The sequence below is a fragment of the Melitaea cinxia genome, chromosome 5 (genome assembly GCF_905220565.1).
Source record: "Melitaea cinxia chromosome 5, ilMelCinx1.1, whole genome shotgun sequence".
NCBI lineage: Eukaryota > Metazoa > Arthropoda > Insecta > Lepidoptera > Nymphalidae > Melitaea > Melitaea cinxia.
Genome location: NC_059398.1, coordinates 15376950 through 15391217, shown reverse-complemented (window position 1 = coordinate 15391217; position 14268 = coordinate 15376950). Strand labels below are relative to the sequence as shown.

Sequence of the window (14268 nt, the reverse complement as noted above, 5' to 3'; positions counted from 1 at the left end):
TCATGCAATAAAAAAATAGAAAATTTTCAGTTTCGATACTGTACGTAGGGACAGTCGAAATATTAAACATAGATTTAAATACAGTCAAAGCAGGCAATTAACTTTCAAATGAAAAAAAAAAATACTTAAACTGAAGTTACTACGCAACTCTTTAACTCACACTATTTAAATGAGTTAAGTAAATATAAGTGTTTGGTTATATCGTTATCAGTCATGTTTGAGACAGATAGTACGGCGTCTGAATGTATATCAACAGTGTCATATGCATTGTTTGAATTCCAAACATAAACCGAGATCTATGTGGGCGAAGATGTTATGGAAATATTAATTTAGCCAGAGGAATATTTCACTTTAAATTCTCTCAATGTCATAATTGTATACTGAAAACAGACAAAAAATAGTTAAAATTAATAAATAAAAAGTAAAACGCAAGTAAGAAATCAAAACTTAAAAATTTCTTTTTCAAAGTTGCCAAAAACAAATGAAATTTAAATAAAAATTGCGTATTTTAAATGCCAGTTCATTAAATCATTTAAATTTTTGGACTAGGTACAGTTTATTAAGCAACCAAACTAATTTGTAATTTCAATTAACTATAACATTTCAATAAGTATTGATTATAGTGGTTTGTAATCAAACATTTCAGTACAAGACAATTGGCTTTCATTAATTGCCTAAAGCATATGTGTATTCTCGTGTATTTGTTGTCTTATTTCAATTTCAATTATTCGAGAGATTAGACAAAAATTTTGACTTTATGTTTTTTATTGGTGAATACAATCTAAAAGTAATAAATTTGATCACATAATATAGAACATACAATATCTAAGTAGCTTATTAACCAGTTAAGTACAAGCTATGTTTGTCACATAAAGTAGTGCTTCTTATTTTACTGAAATTTTGTATATAGCTAGTAAATTGTATGTAGTATATGTGATTTAATTAAACGGTCCTCGCTTATGTCTATCTGTAAAGTTAGCCATAAATCTTTAACTTCATTTTATGAATGCAACAGTTATTTACCCACATTTCTTAACAACTTGCACACTAGTCTAACGATTATTCCAATAAAACAAAAGTAACTAGTAAATAATATATCAATTTAATTGTATCGTGAATGATAATTAATAACAAGTTATGAAAACAGTTTCATAAGTAAAGAGTTATTTTTTTCTTATACGAGTAAAACTTTAGTAAAGCTAAAATTGATTTGCTTATAAAAATTAATTAAGTAATGAAAAAATTAAACTTAAACGTAGTTAACTTAATTTTTTTAATAATTGCGTTTTTTTTTTATCCAACGTGATATTAAAGTTAGTACTCTTTTGCCATTGAAGGCCATCAAACAAAATGAATGAATTTTAAGTTAAGTCGTGAGATCATTAATGACAATCTATAGAACAGGAAATAGTAATGTAAATATAATTGTTTTATCATAAACTCTGTACATCTTAGTTATTTTGAACAACACATTCTAAACAATGTAATCCTTATTTGTCGGGTAATATATACGTAATTTTAAAATAACTTTGCAGAACATTTTATGTTCTGAATGGATATAGTAGTGTTTAATTACATCATCATAATCACTTCAACCTGTCGCAGTCCACTGCTGGGCACAGGCCTCCACCAGTTCGCGCCAAAAATGCCATGCTATTGCCCATGGCCATGTTAACGCTGTATTTACAAACTTCGTCTTCTGTCTTATTTAATCGTCATAATTTAATGAACTATGCGCTTTGGTAGTGTACGCCTTGCGGTTTTACCCGCGTTATTTCTGATTCCGAGGGAATGTCACGATGAAAAATAGGACTGTCACAGGGCTGTTGAATTGAAACCGTGATAGGTAGGGCCTTTAACAAAAAAAGACATATTAACACAAGTAAAATAAATAATAATAATTTTAAATAGTAAAAACTATTCGAGTACCATCATCAGTGAGGTTATATATAAAGAATTGTTTCTTCATTGAAGCGACGTGTAAAAATATGTTTTAAGAAGATCAATAAATGCGTCGTGATCTTGATTTTTAGAAATATATTGGTTAAACATTTAAGGAAGTACCGTTGTGTATGGTCAGAGTCACACTTGAGTCACTTGACCGGGTGTTTAATGAGAAATAAAGTTGCGGCTCAGTATCTGGTATCTAATCCTTTTAATTTTCTCCCTAATATTTATTATATTATTTCCCTATTAAAGTAATTATTGTATTTGGTAAATAGTCGTAACTCGATTCTTCCTATGCAGTGCTAAATTACATAAAAATTACGAATAAGTACACGGACCGTATGTGCAATGTAAATACTGTTTTATTTATGTATAAAATGTGCAGCACTTGAGCGCTCGTAGTCGATGATAAATAAAATGTATGAATAGCAATTATTTATTTGACAGCCGTATTAACTGAGGGAAAACTTAGTGAGAACACTAAACCCTGGGCTTTATGTCTTTGGTCTTTACCAAGTGGCTAAACAGAAAAAAATGCACGAGTTTTTTTTTCATGTGGTATTATGATTTAATAATATTTCATCTAATGAAATACAGTTTACTGAAAATCAGTAAAATGAACTGTATTATGAGTAATGTTGATTTTATTATTCAAGTGAATTTTGATTTAAGTTTTTGTTTTTTTTTTCTAGAAATCCATTTTTTTTTAATTTTGAGTAATATGGTTGTCAAATTCTTAGTAATTCAACAAATGTTATATAGTTACTTATGTTATACGTTTAATTTTACGTATTAAAATGTACATTTTCAATACGAAAGTGTATTATATGAAAGTTATGAATATCTCTGTATGAATAGCATGTTTCAAATTAACAAAAATCCAGCTTTTGTAAGAAATATTCACCAAATATTATTGAATGTGTATGTCTCGTGAAGTAGTTGATAAGATTTATGTTCTGTACAGGTGTTAGATTATATACATTTTAATATAAAGATTATATTTAAAAAAAAAAAATAAAAATACGAAATAATCAACTTATTAAAAAATGTATTAATTCCATTTTCAAACTGATATTTCTTTTCTGTATATATATAGCCAGAATCTTTATAGTGAATGTATACAATCCAACATCGGGTTTATGAATGAGTATGTTAGCCATATGATAAGGCATTTTATTATTAAGGCTCATAAAACATTTCAAGTCTACATACAATAGTTCCTTTATCATGTGTCATTTGTAATCATACGAGTATCGAAAGATATAAAGGATATTCATAAAATATTCTATAAATAATTTACCGAATAATTATTTGCTATCTCAAATATGATTTTTTTAAATAAACATTTACATACTTATCTGTTATTTTATTTATGGATGAAAAAAATAATTGGTTTTATTGAAGATATCGGTAACGTTGTTTACGAAAGAGAAGTTAAGGCTATGTTTACATTGGCACTAGTTTATTTGTCAAAAAGGATTTTAGTGATTTATTAAGTAAAGAAGGTAAAGAATGTAACATTTTTGGATGCGCTAATGTGTTACAAAAAAAAAAGTAAAAAATCGGAAATTAGTCTGGAATTTCTATTGCTGCGTTATACATTTAATTTGTTATATACGTTACATTACGTTACGTATACATTATATACGTTTTAAATATGCATAAATATTTCTAAATAAGTTATTTTCTAATCTTTATCTATTATTAGTACAAAATTTCTACTCGACACCATCCGTGTTTCGTAGCGATTCACTGAGACGCTAGGATACTAGCGTCGTCAGGTGATATTAAATTTGACTTAACTAAACGTCACAAAATAAGAACGATAAAAATATAATACACAGATTTTAAATTATCATAACGCAAAAATAAGGCCAAGCAACTGTCAGCCTCTATTTTACGCCGATGTAAATGGAGCCTAAGTTTTGAAAATTAGGGTAACTTACAGTTGCACCTTAATAAACACTTACTATTTACTAAAGATCTTATAATTTATTAAAGTTTGACAAATAAAACAGGTAATTATGAAACGTAAGAAATCAAATTAACTGTGTAGTAATGGCGTGAAATGTTGAAGAGTGTTACGTATTTCGTAGCGTACGCTCGCAGTACCGTGCGTACCGTCTAGCGTAGCACATCACTTACCGCTCGCTTTCATTCCCGCCTTACCGAATATTGCCATAAACACGTGTGTGACTTTTATTAGTGTTATCATGTTTGTGAAGTTTTAATTTTTTTTTTTTTAAATTTGTAAAACAAAAAGGCAATTCAAAATGACAGCGGGTGGAGAGGAACACGAACCCCTGATTTCTTCGTCTGTCGACAATCAACGTGTGACATACAGTAATTCTCCTCAGGTATATTTTCTTGCTCATATATGTAGATTGGATTGTGTGAAAACTTGTCTTTTTGTTCTATTTAGGATATTAGGGTTCAATTTATGTTTCTGTTTTTTTTTTACCAGTGGGAGCATTTCTTTACAAATTTATGGGCACAATCTGGATATACCTTTCATATTCATTAAAAATATTATAATCAGATCACAATTCGCGAAAGTATCGCATAAGGACAAACCATAATTAATAATAGAGTGAAGGTCATTTTTTACTATCAGCTTAAAATACAAATGTACAAAAACACCTACAAAAACGAATACGATCTCATTTGAAAATGAAATCATCAATATCTAAACTATTAGAAATTCTATTATAAATAATAAAATTAATTGATAACTTAAAATTAGTTTTTTTATTAATTTATAATTTATACCAAAAATGAGACAGTTATCGTGAATTATAAATAAACCACTTCATTAAAATTAGTCACATTTTGAATGAATACTACGGAAAGATTTTTCCATCGACATAATATGAGCCATAAAATAAACCGGCTTAACGTTAACGGAACTGTGAAACGCGTGTAGTTGAAATATATTTTTGAAATCTTAAATTTTCGTTCCATAACCTTTACCAACGTAATAGAATATTAATAAATAAATAAAAACTAGAATTTGTACAACCTTTCTTGAGTTGTGCGCTAAGCAACACATTTAGATTCATTTTTATTCATATATTACAGGTGAATGTGTGTGTTACCTTTTCATTTCACACATAGAGTATTTTTAATCTGAATTCTTCAATCGGAAATTATTTGGGTGAAACCACGTGGCGTAGCTTATTATACTATATATTATATTATACAAGTCATACATAAAATACGAAGGAAACATTAAGAATGTGGTGAAAATTATAACTGACTAAATACCATTAAAATTAAATGATGTAATAAGCGTATTGGGCTATCCAAACTTCATACCTGAAAATATGTACGTAGTGGTTTTGTAATGAACGTGATTTTATTTTAATTCAGGGTTACGTTAATAATATTTTTTTAAACCAAAAATATAATTATGTATAATTGCTGCCTACACTGGAATATTCTATCTACTGTCTGTCATTAGTTATAAGTATAATTATTTGATAATTACTATACAATACGCCTTCTCGGAAGAGTAATATTAGTACATTAAAAATAAATTATTTTTGATATTTTTAAACATGCTGACAAAATTCCTCTCAAGTATTCTGTTCAATTCCAAGGATGTTTAATACGCTTTGATTTTTATGTATTACAAGCTGACCCCGCAAACGTTGTTTTGCCATATAATTATGTTATTAGCCCATTAATTCCAGACCTACCCGATATGCATACAAAATTTGATAAATACGGTCCAGCCGTTTCGGAGGAGTATTTTTACTAACATTTTGACACGAGAATTTTATATATAAGACTAGCTGCCAGGACAGACTTCGTTCTGTCAAAAGTTAATAGTATTTTTTTTGTGTTAATACCTTCCGTGGACCTTAAGAAACATACAAAAAAATAAATTAGCCGAATTGGTCGAGCCATTCTCGAGTTATGCGCTTAGCCACATTCATTTTTATTCAAATAGATAAATAAATTTATCGACACAAGTATAAGAGTAATAAGATATGTTTTTTTTTTTAAATTTCTATGAAATAAATTATATGTAGCTTTTTATGTTCGGATTATAATTAATAGTTCGTTGAAGATCGTTGAAGTTTGTGCGCGGACTTTAGTTTACGAAATTGTTAAGAAAAAACATATTTATTTTTGTCTACGAATATCGTTTTGCTATACCTTCTTTAAAAATTTATAGAAGCAGAAAATAGCTACCGAGTATCAAAAGTAAACTTAATAATGAAATCCCACATATTTCAATATATACGAAGAAAATAGTTTATTAGGCATCTTCCTACTTGACTACTCGATATTAAAATTAGTAATTCAAATCCCACGCTGTTTCGATAGACAAAAAACGAGATAGAATTATAAAACAAGACGATGAGCGCCTAAGTAGTTGTTGTCTCATAAAAAAAAGTAAAACCAGTTTATTTGACGATCTCGTTCCGCTGGTTTTCAAACATTGTCTCTATTTTAAAGCCACCAACGCTTAGATGTGTCAAAAAAACATCGAGTTTTATTCTCCGACGTAATATGTACGTTTTATTTGCATTATGAGGCAACTTTTTACATAAAAATATTTTACTATATTTGAGTTAGGTTACGAAAATATATTTTTTTTCTTTTTTTTTTTTTTGAACTTAATCCGTGGTATTGAAAGAAACTAATGAATTCGGCCTAAATACGCAGACTACTATATTGCTTACCTATAAGTTAATCTCGTGAGTACTGAGTGTCTTATTATATAAGTAGGACAGTTTGCTCAAATATATTATGATTTTAAAATAAATAATTAATTATTAAGCCATTTTGATAATATGATAATGCATAAGGATTAGCGATCACAGTTCCAAATATTTAACTGTTTGCCGGTTCCACTAGTTATCCTGCACATAAGCTAGGAATAGACTAACAGCAGGAGAAAGAATAGGCATTTAGGACCTGTTTCTCCTAGCAATCCTACAAATCTTGTAAATGTGAAGTATTGTACGGATTGATATTTGTAGCTCAATCACGTCAGAAAGGCTGAACAAATCTGAACGAAATTTGATACAGAGGCAAGTTAGTCTTTGACTGAACTGAAACTTTGTATGGGTTATAATCAAGAATTGCACAAAAGAAAAAGTAACGTTTTCATAGAATAGTTTTTTATACAAAGCTATGGGCCATAACTATTGACTCTTAGTCGAGTTTAACTCGAGTACGAACGCTTTAGGCCTATATGATCCAATTCGTTTAATTGTGTCCAATTCGATACAATCGCTTATATCCTGCTTTAAGATGTTTCGAGACATCAACCCGCTTGTTGCCAAAAGATTACATTGAAGATACACTGTATATTAGTTTATACACGTGGCGTTGCTCCTGATTGTCATGTAATTTCATAAAACACATTAAATGTTTTTGTTTGTTGAGTTTAATGCCTTACAGTTGTGTTACTGCAATATTGATTTTGCCAAAGTCAGAAGACAGAAAGACGATTGTGTGCTCAAGAATTGAGATGAAAGGATTCATTTACATTTGAAAACAAGCGAAACAGTTTTTTTTTTTAATTAAAATTCGAAATTTAATTTAGCTATTACGAAACTACTGAAAAATCTTAGTCCATCCGATAGACATTTGGCACCCAAATAAGTAACATCAGTAAGTACCTAAGTAAGTCGTAACATCAATTTTATACTTAAATTTGATATAAAATTGAAATAATAATCGAGTTTATGAATTTACTGTTTTAATCAAACAATCAAACATATTTAGTGATTGATATGGCTTCTGAAAACTCCCTTCTAGTCATGGGCGTACCCAGAATTTTGTAAAGGTGGGGCAAAAAATAAATATAAAAATCGATAAGAAGGAGAATTCTGTTTTTTGTTTTTTTTTTTTTACTGCAACTTTTCATTTACTTTCACTATCTATTGTATACTACCTCAATACTAGCTTGTGGAAGTTTTAGTAAAAAATAATAAATCTAAATCTATTCTATCTATTATCTAAATCTACTTAAATATTCCTTGTTAATATTGTCTGGACTGTTGACTGGGGTGACAATTTCAATTTTTCAATCTTTGCTTTTAAATTAAAGCCTAGTCACTCAGTAATAATCTATGCTACCTACTGGTGAAAGAATTTTCAAAATCGTTTTGTAGTTTTCGAGTTTATCCATTACAAATTATATCTATCCTAATATTAGAAAGAGTAGGTAAAGTTTCTAAGCTGTTTGTTTGTAGGGGGGTAATCTCCACAAATACTGATCCGATCATAGAAAATCTTTCACTGACAGAAAGCTACAATATTCAGGAGTGATTTATGCTATTGAAGAAAAGAAAAAAACAGTGAAAAATAATAGTATATGTAAATCAAGTCGGAGAAATGCGAGCGAGATGAAAACTATACTTTATTTGCATTACAACCGTTGGCGCAGATTGTAGTGGCTCTGCTTTCTGTTCCGGGGTTCTGGGTTCGATTGCGCCTGAACCTGGGGTGTGATATTTGTATTTATTTATAAATGTACTATATTTAATTTTGTATATTAATAAAAAATATATTTAACAGTCGATTGTTACTATAACAAGCATTAAGTTGCTTACAATAGGAACAGATAACCGTGTGTATGTTATAATATATATTAAATCAAATCTTTCTTTCTCTTTATAACATTACTATCTATTGACACAGAATTAAAATAATATTAAAATGTTCTTTTAGCATAATTATTTTAATAAACCCTTACTATTCGGTTTTGATCTTTGGTAAAGTTGTATTCTGTATATATCTAAATATATACTGTCCGTACAAATGAAAACAGCAAAAAGTAATTGAACTGTATCTTAAATACTTAAAACCTGTCGCACTCCATTTAAAGAGTACGATAATTGGTCGAAGTACTTTGCTAATTAAGAGGCGTATCAATCAAAGTTATTCTTACGAATTACCGTATCCTGGTAGTAGGGACAACTACGAAGAATTTTGTGAGAAGTATAAGAAAAACGAAAACGGAATTAACTTGAGAATTTTATTGCATCAAATTGAGTGTATAACTGTTATTAAATAAGTAATAATTATGTTTCATATTGTATTGGACATGTAATTAATAAAAACATTGAAAATAATCAATCCTACCCCTTTCAAATCACTAATTTTCTATACCTAAGTTTTTCTAAAAGAAATCATTAATAAGTGATAACACCACCCTACTCTAATCATTCACTTTTTCTTGATAGTCGTTGTGTTTAATCAATGTTAACCCTGTATGTGTGATGTTCCAGAAAGTAAATATATAAAAACAAACAAACCAAGTTAAGTGAAAAGTTCATGTTTATTCTTTTACTTAAAGATATGAGATCTTGTAAATGTTCCACGAACATGAACCCACTTATTTACAACTGAGCGGCAATTTTCTTGTCTGTTGTTCTGTTATATACAAATCTAGAAGTCTTGACTTATAATCTAGGTACAAATGAGTACCTACAGCTCCTATATTTACGCAACATATGTAGTTATAAAATAAAGTCTTAAGGTAAGCGTGTTAAAGATGTCTGACCTTAATTTAACAACATTTCTTTTAATATTTATTGCTATGAAGGTAAAATAGAATAAGGATTTTAAGTAACTAATTCTTCTATTAACTTTAATAAAAGATACAAAATAGAATTCTAAAAAAAAACCACAATATTTTTATAACTCAGAATGAATTGTATAAACATATGCGATGTGAGGTATATTTAACTGAGACCTACCTCAGCACACTTGCTCAAAATATAGAGAATCCCGACTTCTAGGGGTAGTACCTCGATCTTACAGAAGATCACAGCTAAATAACACTGTTTTCATACAGTGTTGTGTTCCTGTTGCTCAGTAAGGTGACCACAGCTCCTGGGGGAAGTTGGGGATGGGGTCCGCAACGCGCTTGCGATGCTTTTTGTGTTGCAGACTTCTATAATCAACGGTAATCGCTTACTATCAAGTGAGCTGTAGGCTTGTTTTTCGATCTAGTTATGTATATAAAAAGTATTTTATTCATTGGCGACAGCTATTAATCGACACTAAAATATTTCTTTAACGATTTTCAAAGACAGAAATGACTAAGATTTGTAAAATTTTATTTAGTTGACCTTTAGAACACGACTTAATGAATGCAATCTAATACTATTAGATAATATGAAGATGTATTTTTAGATTACGTAAATAAAATAAAAAATAATCAATGAATGTGAAATAAATATTAAGGAGTCAGAATACTATATTGAAGGAATGTGAGAGATACACATTAACCCTATAAGAAAACGGCACAAATAGAAATGAATATGTATATTTGTTGTCCACAAAACAGGTTTAATTATTTAGAATATTTCGAAAATTATATCATCATCAGGTCATATTATTTAGAAATTCTAAAAATATTATTTATCGTCAATTTTTTTTAGTGTACTTTACATATATGCTACCTTTTTTAAAAAAATACTTAAAAAAACCCAAGGTAAAAGTTTCTCCTGAATTTTCATAACCCACAAGATTTATAATTTGATACTTATTGTAATTACAAAATATAGAAATTAATAATTGCCAAAGGAGTAGAAGCTAGATGACAGAATTTGCTGATAAAAATTACTCTTTTTCTTAAACTTCCTCAATACTTTATATTGACACCACACTCGCACACATATTTGATTTGTTTTTTAAGAGCAGGTTACTCAGTTGATTCAAATAAAACCGACGTCCAAAACAAGTGGATTTGCCATATAGAGCAGATTTAATAGGGAACCGTAAGCACATACAAAAAGAAATACTTATGGAGCATTTTAAACAAAGTTTATGGAGAAACGAAGTGAAAGTAACGATACGCAGGAAAATTGTAAATATATACAAAATAGAAAAGTTTGTTTTCATTATCTCTCTACCTTAACGCTTATTTTACAGAAAGGTAATGTTGAACAATATCTAATACAATATAAAAATAATAAATAAATGAAATAATTTAACCTTGGCTTTTCATTACGTATGTAGTTATATAGCTGATGGTAACCTGATGGTAGGTGGAAGGGTGGATCCACCGTTGTATAGGGGGAATATCCGCAACCTATTTACAACAATGGATAACTAAAAAAAAGCTGAAACAGGTAGGTATATTTTTTCTTGACTCGATAATTTTATGTAATTATTGAATGGCCGGCCTAAAAAAAGGCAGGCGAAGAATTTCACCGAAAATAATCGATTGCAAATAAAAAATAAAATGGGGCCCGGGGCGCAGATTTTTAACATTCGCCACTGCCCACAACCGTAAGTTTCTTGTAACGTAAGTTGATTTACAATTTGATCGAAACTGAATTGACCACAATTAAGTGTCTGTGACCATTTTATAATGCTATATTTGCGCCTGGACGATTACCGCCGCTTATAGACACCTGCAACAACAGAAGCATCGCTAACGCGTTGGTGACCTTACGCTCTGGCTACCTCATAACCACAAAAAGCAACACTGCTGGAGAGGAGTATTATTTAGCTTTGATCTTCTGTAAGGTTGTGGTACTTCCCCAGTTCAGCTGACCCAGAATTTGAGCATGGTATATCCTTCTGTATGTACCCTACCACAGCAAGAGGAATTAAATATATCTTTAAATTAATTCTTATTTTAGAAATATGATAAGTGAGATGTGTCGAATAAGATCAAATACCAGGTAAATAGGTAGTTCAAAAGTTAAAAATTCCTTCTTCTTTCTTTTTTTTGTTTTATTCGGTATGTAGTTAGGTATACATTAACGTTTGGTACTAACTACATTACCTGCTTATTGAAAAAACTGAATTTCTAACTAAGTTTATTTAGATCACATTCCATCTCTTGACTTCCTTGTAAAACATACTTAATATTATACTGAACTGTCTCGGCCTCAATGCCGCTCAATGACTGCTTACAGGGATGGGTAAAAAAAACTTCAGTCAGTCAGTTTGTTCAGCCTATTGCAGTCCACTGCTGGACATCCTTCCAAGTTCTCACCAGACATCCCGGTTTTCCGCAATCCTCATTCAGCCTAAACCGGCAATCTTACGTAGATCGTCGGTCCAACGGGCCGGACGGCGTCTCATACTGCGTTTGCCAAGACGCGGTCTCCACTCCAGGACCCGTCTGCTCCAACGGCCATCGGTCCTGCGACACAAATGACCAGCCCACTGCCACTTCAACTTGCTAATTCTGTGGGCTATGTCGGTTACTATCATTCTCTTGCGGATAGTCTCATTTCTAATCCTATCTTTGAGAGAAACCCCAAGCATAGCCCGTTCCATTGCACGTTGAGCAACTTTAAATACATCAAAAAAAAAAAAAAACATATAAAAACGTCATTGTGTTTTAATAATTAACTATAAAAGAACTATTGTTTATATTTAATAAGTAATGCACATCTTGAAATTGCAATAGTTGTTGATTGCATCGTTATTTTGATCTACGATATAATTGTTCCGTTATAATTCAGTCAATGTCAACGTTATAAAAATAACAGTTTGCAGATTGAGTGTGAAATTGAGTTGAGTTTGATTTGTTATTTCATCAATCATTTTCTCTATTGCTATCTAAAGAGATTGCCGTTTGTCGCCGTTGACTGCCGGTGTGTGATCTCATCTTAAAACATACGTAGTAAAGTCAATGTAGTTAAACTGTAAATTATAAAATAATTATGTTTTATTTATAATAATTCATTTATGGTCAAATGAAAAAGATCACATCCACCATAAACACACGGCTAACCTAGCAACTGAAATATGAGCTGTATTTGTTTATTGATCGATATTAGCGGTCCCTCTTTGTTCCGACTCGGGTTACAATGTTTGACAAATAGTGTACGGCTTTACGTCGCGGTTATTTGAACTTGGATTTAGGATTTAAAATATTAAAGAAAAGGAAAGTGCAACTGTCATTAAGGTATTTTACTAACAACGATTATTTCATTTGAGGTAGGTTACAGAAGAAATAGTTCTTTCTTGGTCAGGTTCGCTTAAAATGTTGAGTAGCCTAACTGGGGAAGTACCTCAACTTCTTAGAAAATCACAGCTAAACAATACTGCTCTTCCTGCTTCAGTCTGTAATATCCCACTACTGGGCATAGGCCTCTTTCCTCACGTAGGAGAAGGATCAGAGCTTAATCCACCACGCTGCCCCAATGCGGGTTGGCGGATATATTCCCTACTATGAGTAACGATCGCTATCAGGTGTACATGATACCAACCGGAACCGACTGCTTAACGTGCTCTCTGCAGCACGGTGGGGAGACCCACAAGGACTGCACACACACCCAGACCATGGCAAACACCTATATGGCCAATACAAATGTTTGTCATGTGCGAGGATGAAACCCGCAACCGCCAGCGCAACAGGTACAATCCATGGCTGTGACCGTTGCGCCAACGCGGCGTCTGCTCTTTAGTTGCGTTATATTTCTGTAGGTAGCCAGAGTTCCTGGGGATGACTTGAGTTTGGATCAGTTTGCGCTTTCAATGCTCCTGGTGTTGCAGGCATTCTTATGCTGTGGTATTCATTTACCACCAGGCGAACTTTATGCTTGTTTGCTGCTTTCGTGGCGTAAAAAGTAAAAATTAGTTATAATTAAAGTTTTCTTTTAGATTTCGGTGAAGAGGACTACGGTTTTTTTTTTGACGTATTCTATCATTACAGAAAATAAGGTACGCTGGTCGATAATTTAATAAGTCTAAACAATAATATTTCTTGGAAATACAACGTACTAAGGAAACCTTCCAGGAAGATGGGACTTGTCCAATGAGTTAGGAACGCGAGAATAAGCGCTTTAACACTCGTAACAATCTTTAGTACGATAGCTGGTATACTATTTGGAAAACATTTTAGCTTCACGTTCAGTTTAAGTTCTAATAAGTCTCTGAAATATAAAACTAACTGTACCCTCATCTTCGTCCGCATGGAATTTAACGAAAAAGATATTGTTGAGTTCGCAGAATTATAAAATAAATACATTTCTAAAATAAAAGTAGCCTAAGTTACTCCTTACTACATCAGATATCTGCCAGTAAAAGTCCCGTCAAAATTAGTCCAGCCGCTTCAGAGATTAGCTGGAACAAACAGACAGACAGATAAATAGACAAAAATTGTAAAAATTGTTATTTTGGTATATGTACAGTATACATCCATATTCATTAAGTAAAAAGCGGTTATTTTAATATTACAAACAGACACAAAAATTTTATTTTTTGTATAGATGATCAAAACCAAAATCAAAATCAAAAACAGCTTTATTCAAATATGCTTCAAGAGCACTTTCGAATCGTCATTTTACAAATTAAAACGTTAAAAATATATTATTCTTTTTGTAAAAG

General features: G+C 30.9%; 1 protein-coding gene across 1 annotated transcript in view; it reads left to right on the top strand.

Annotated features, from left to right (window-relative positions):
* The first annotated feature begins 4041 nt into the window (after positions 1-4041).
* Positions 4042-14268, top strand: part of LOC123653695 (protein white) — a 47747-nt gene continuing 37520 nt past the window's right edge. Inside the window, exon 1 of the mRNA XM_045589687.1 lies at positions 4042-4304. Coding sequence (XP_045445643.1) covers positions 4221-4304 — 84 coding nt within the window. The 5' untranslated portion in view covers positions 4042-4220. The remainder of the gene's footprint in view (positions 4305-14268) is intronic.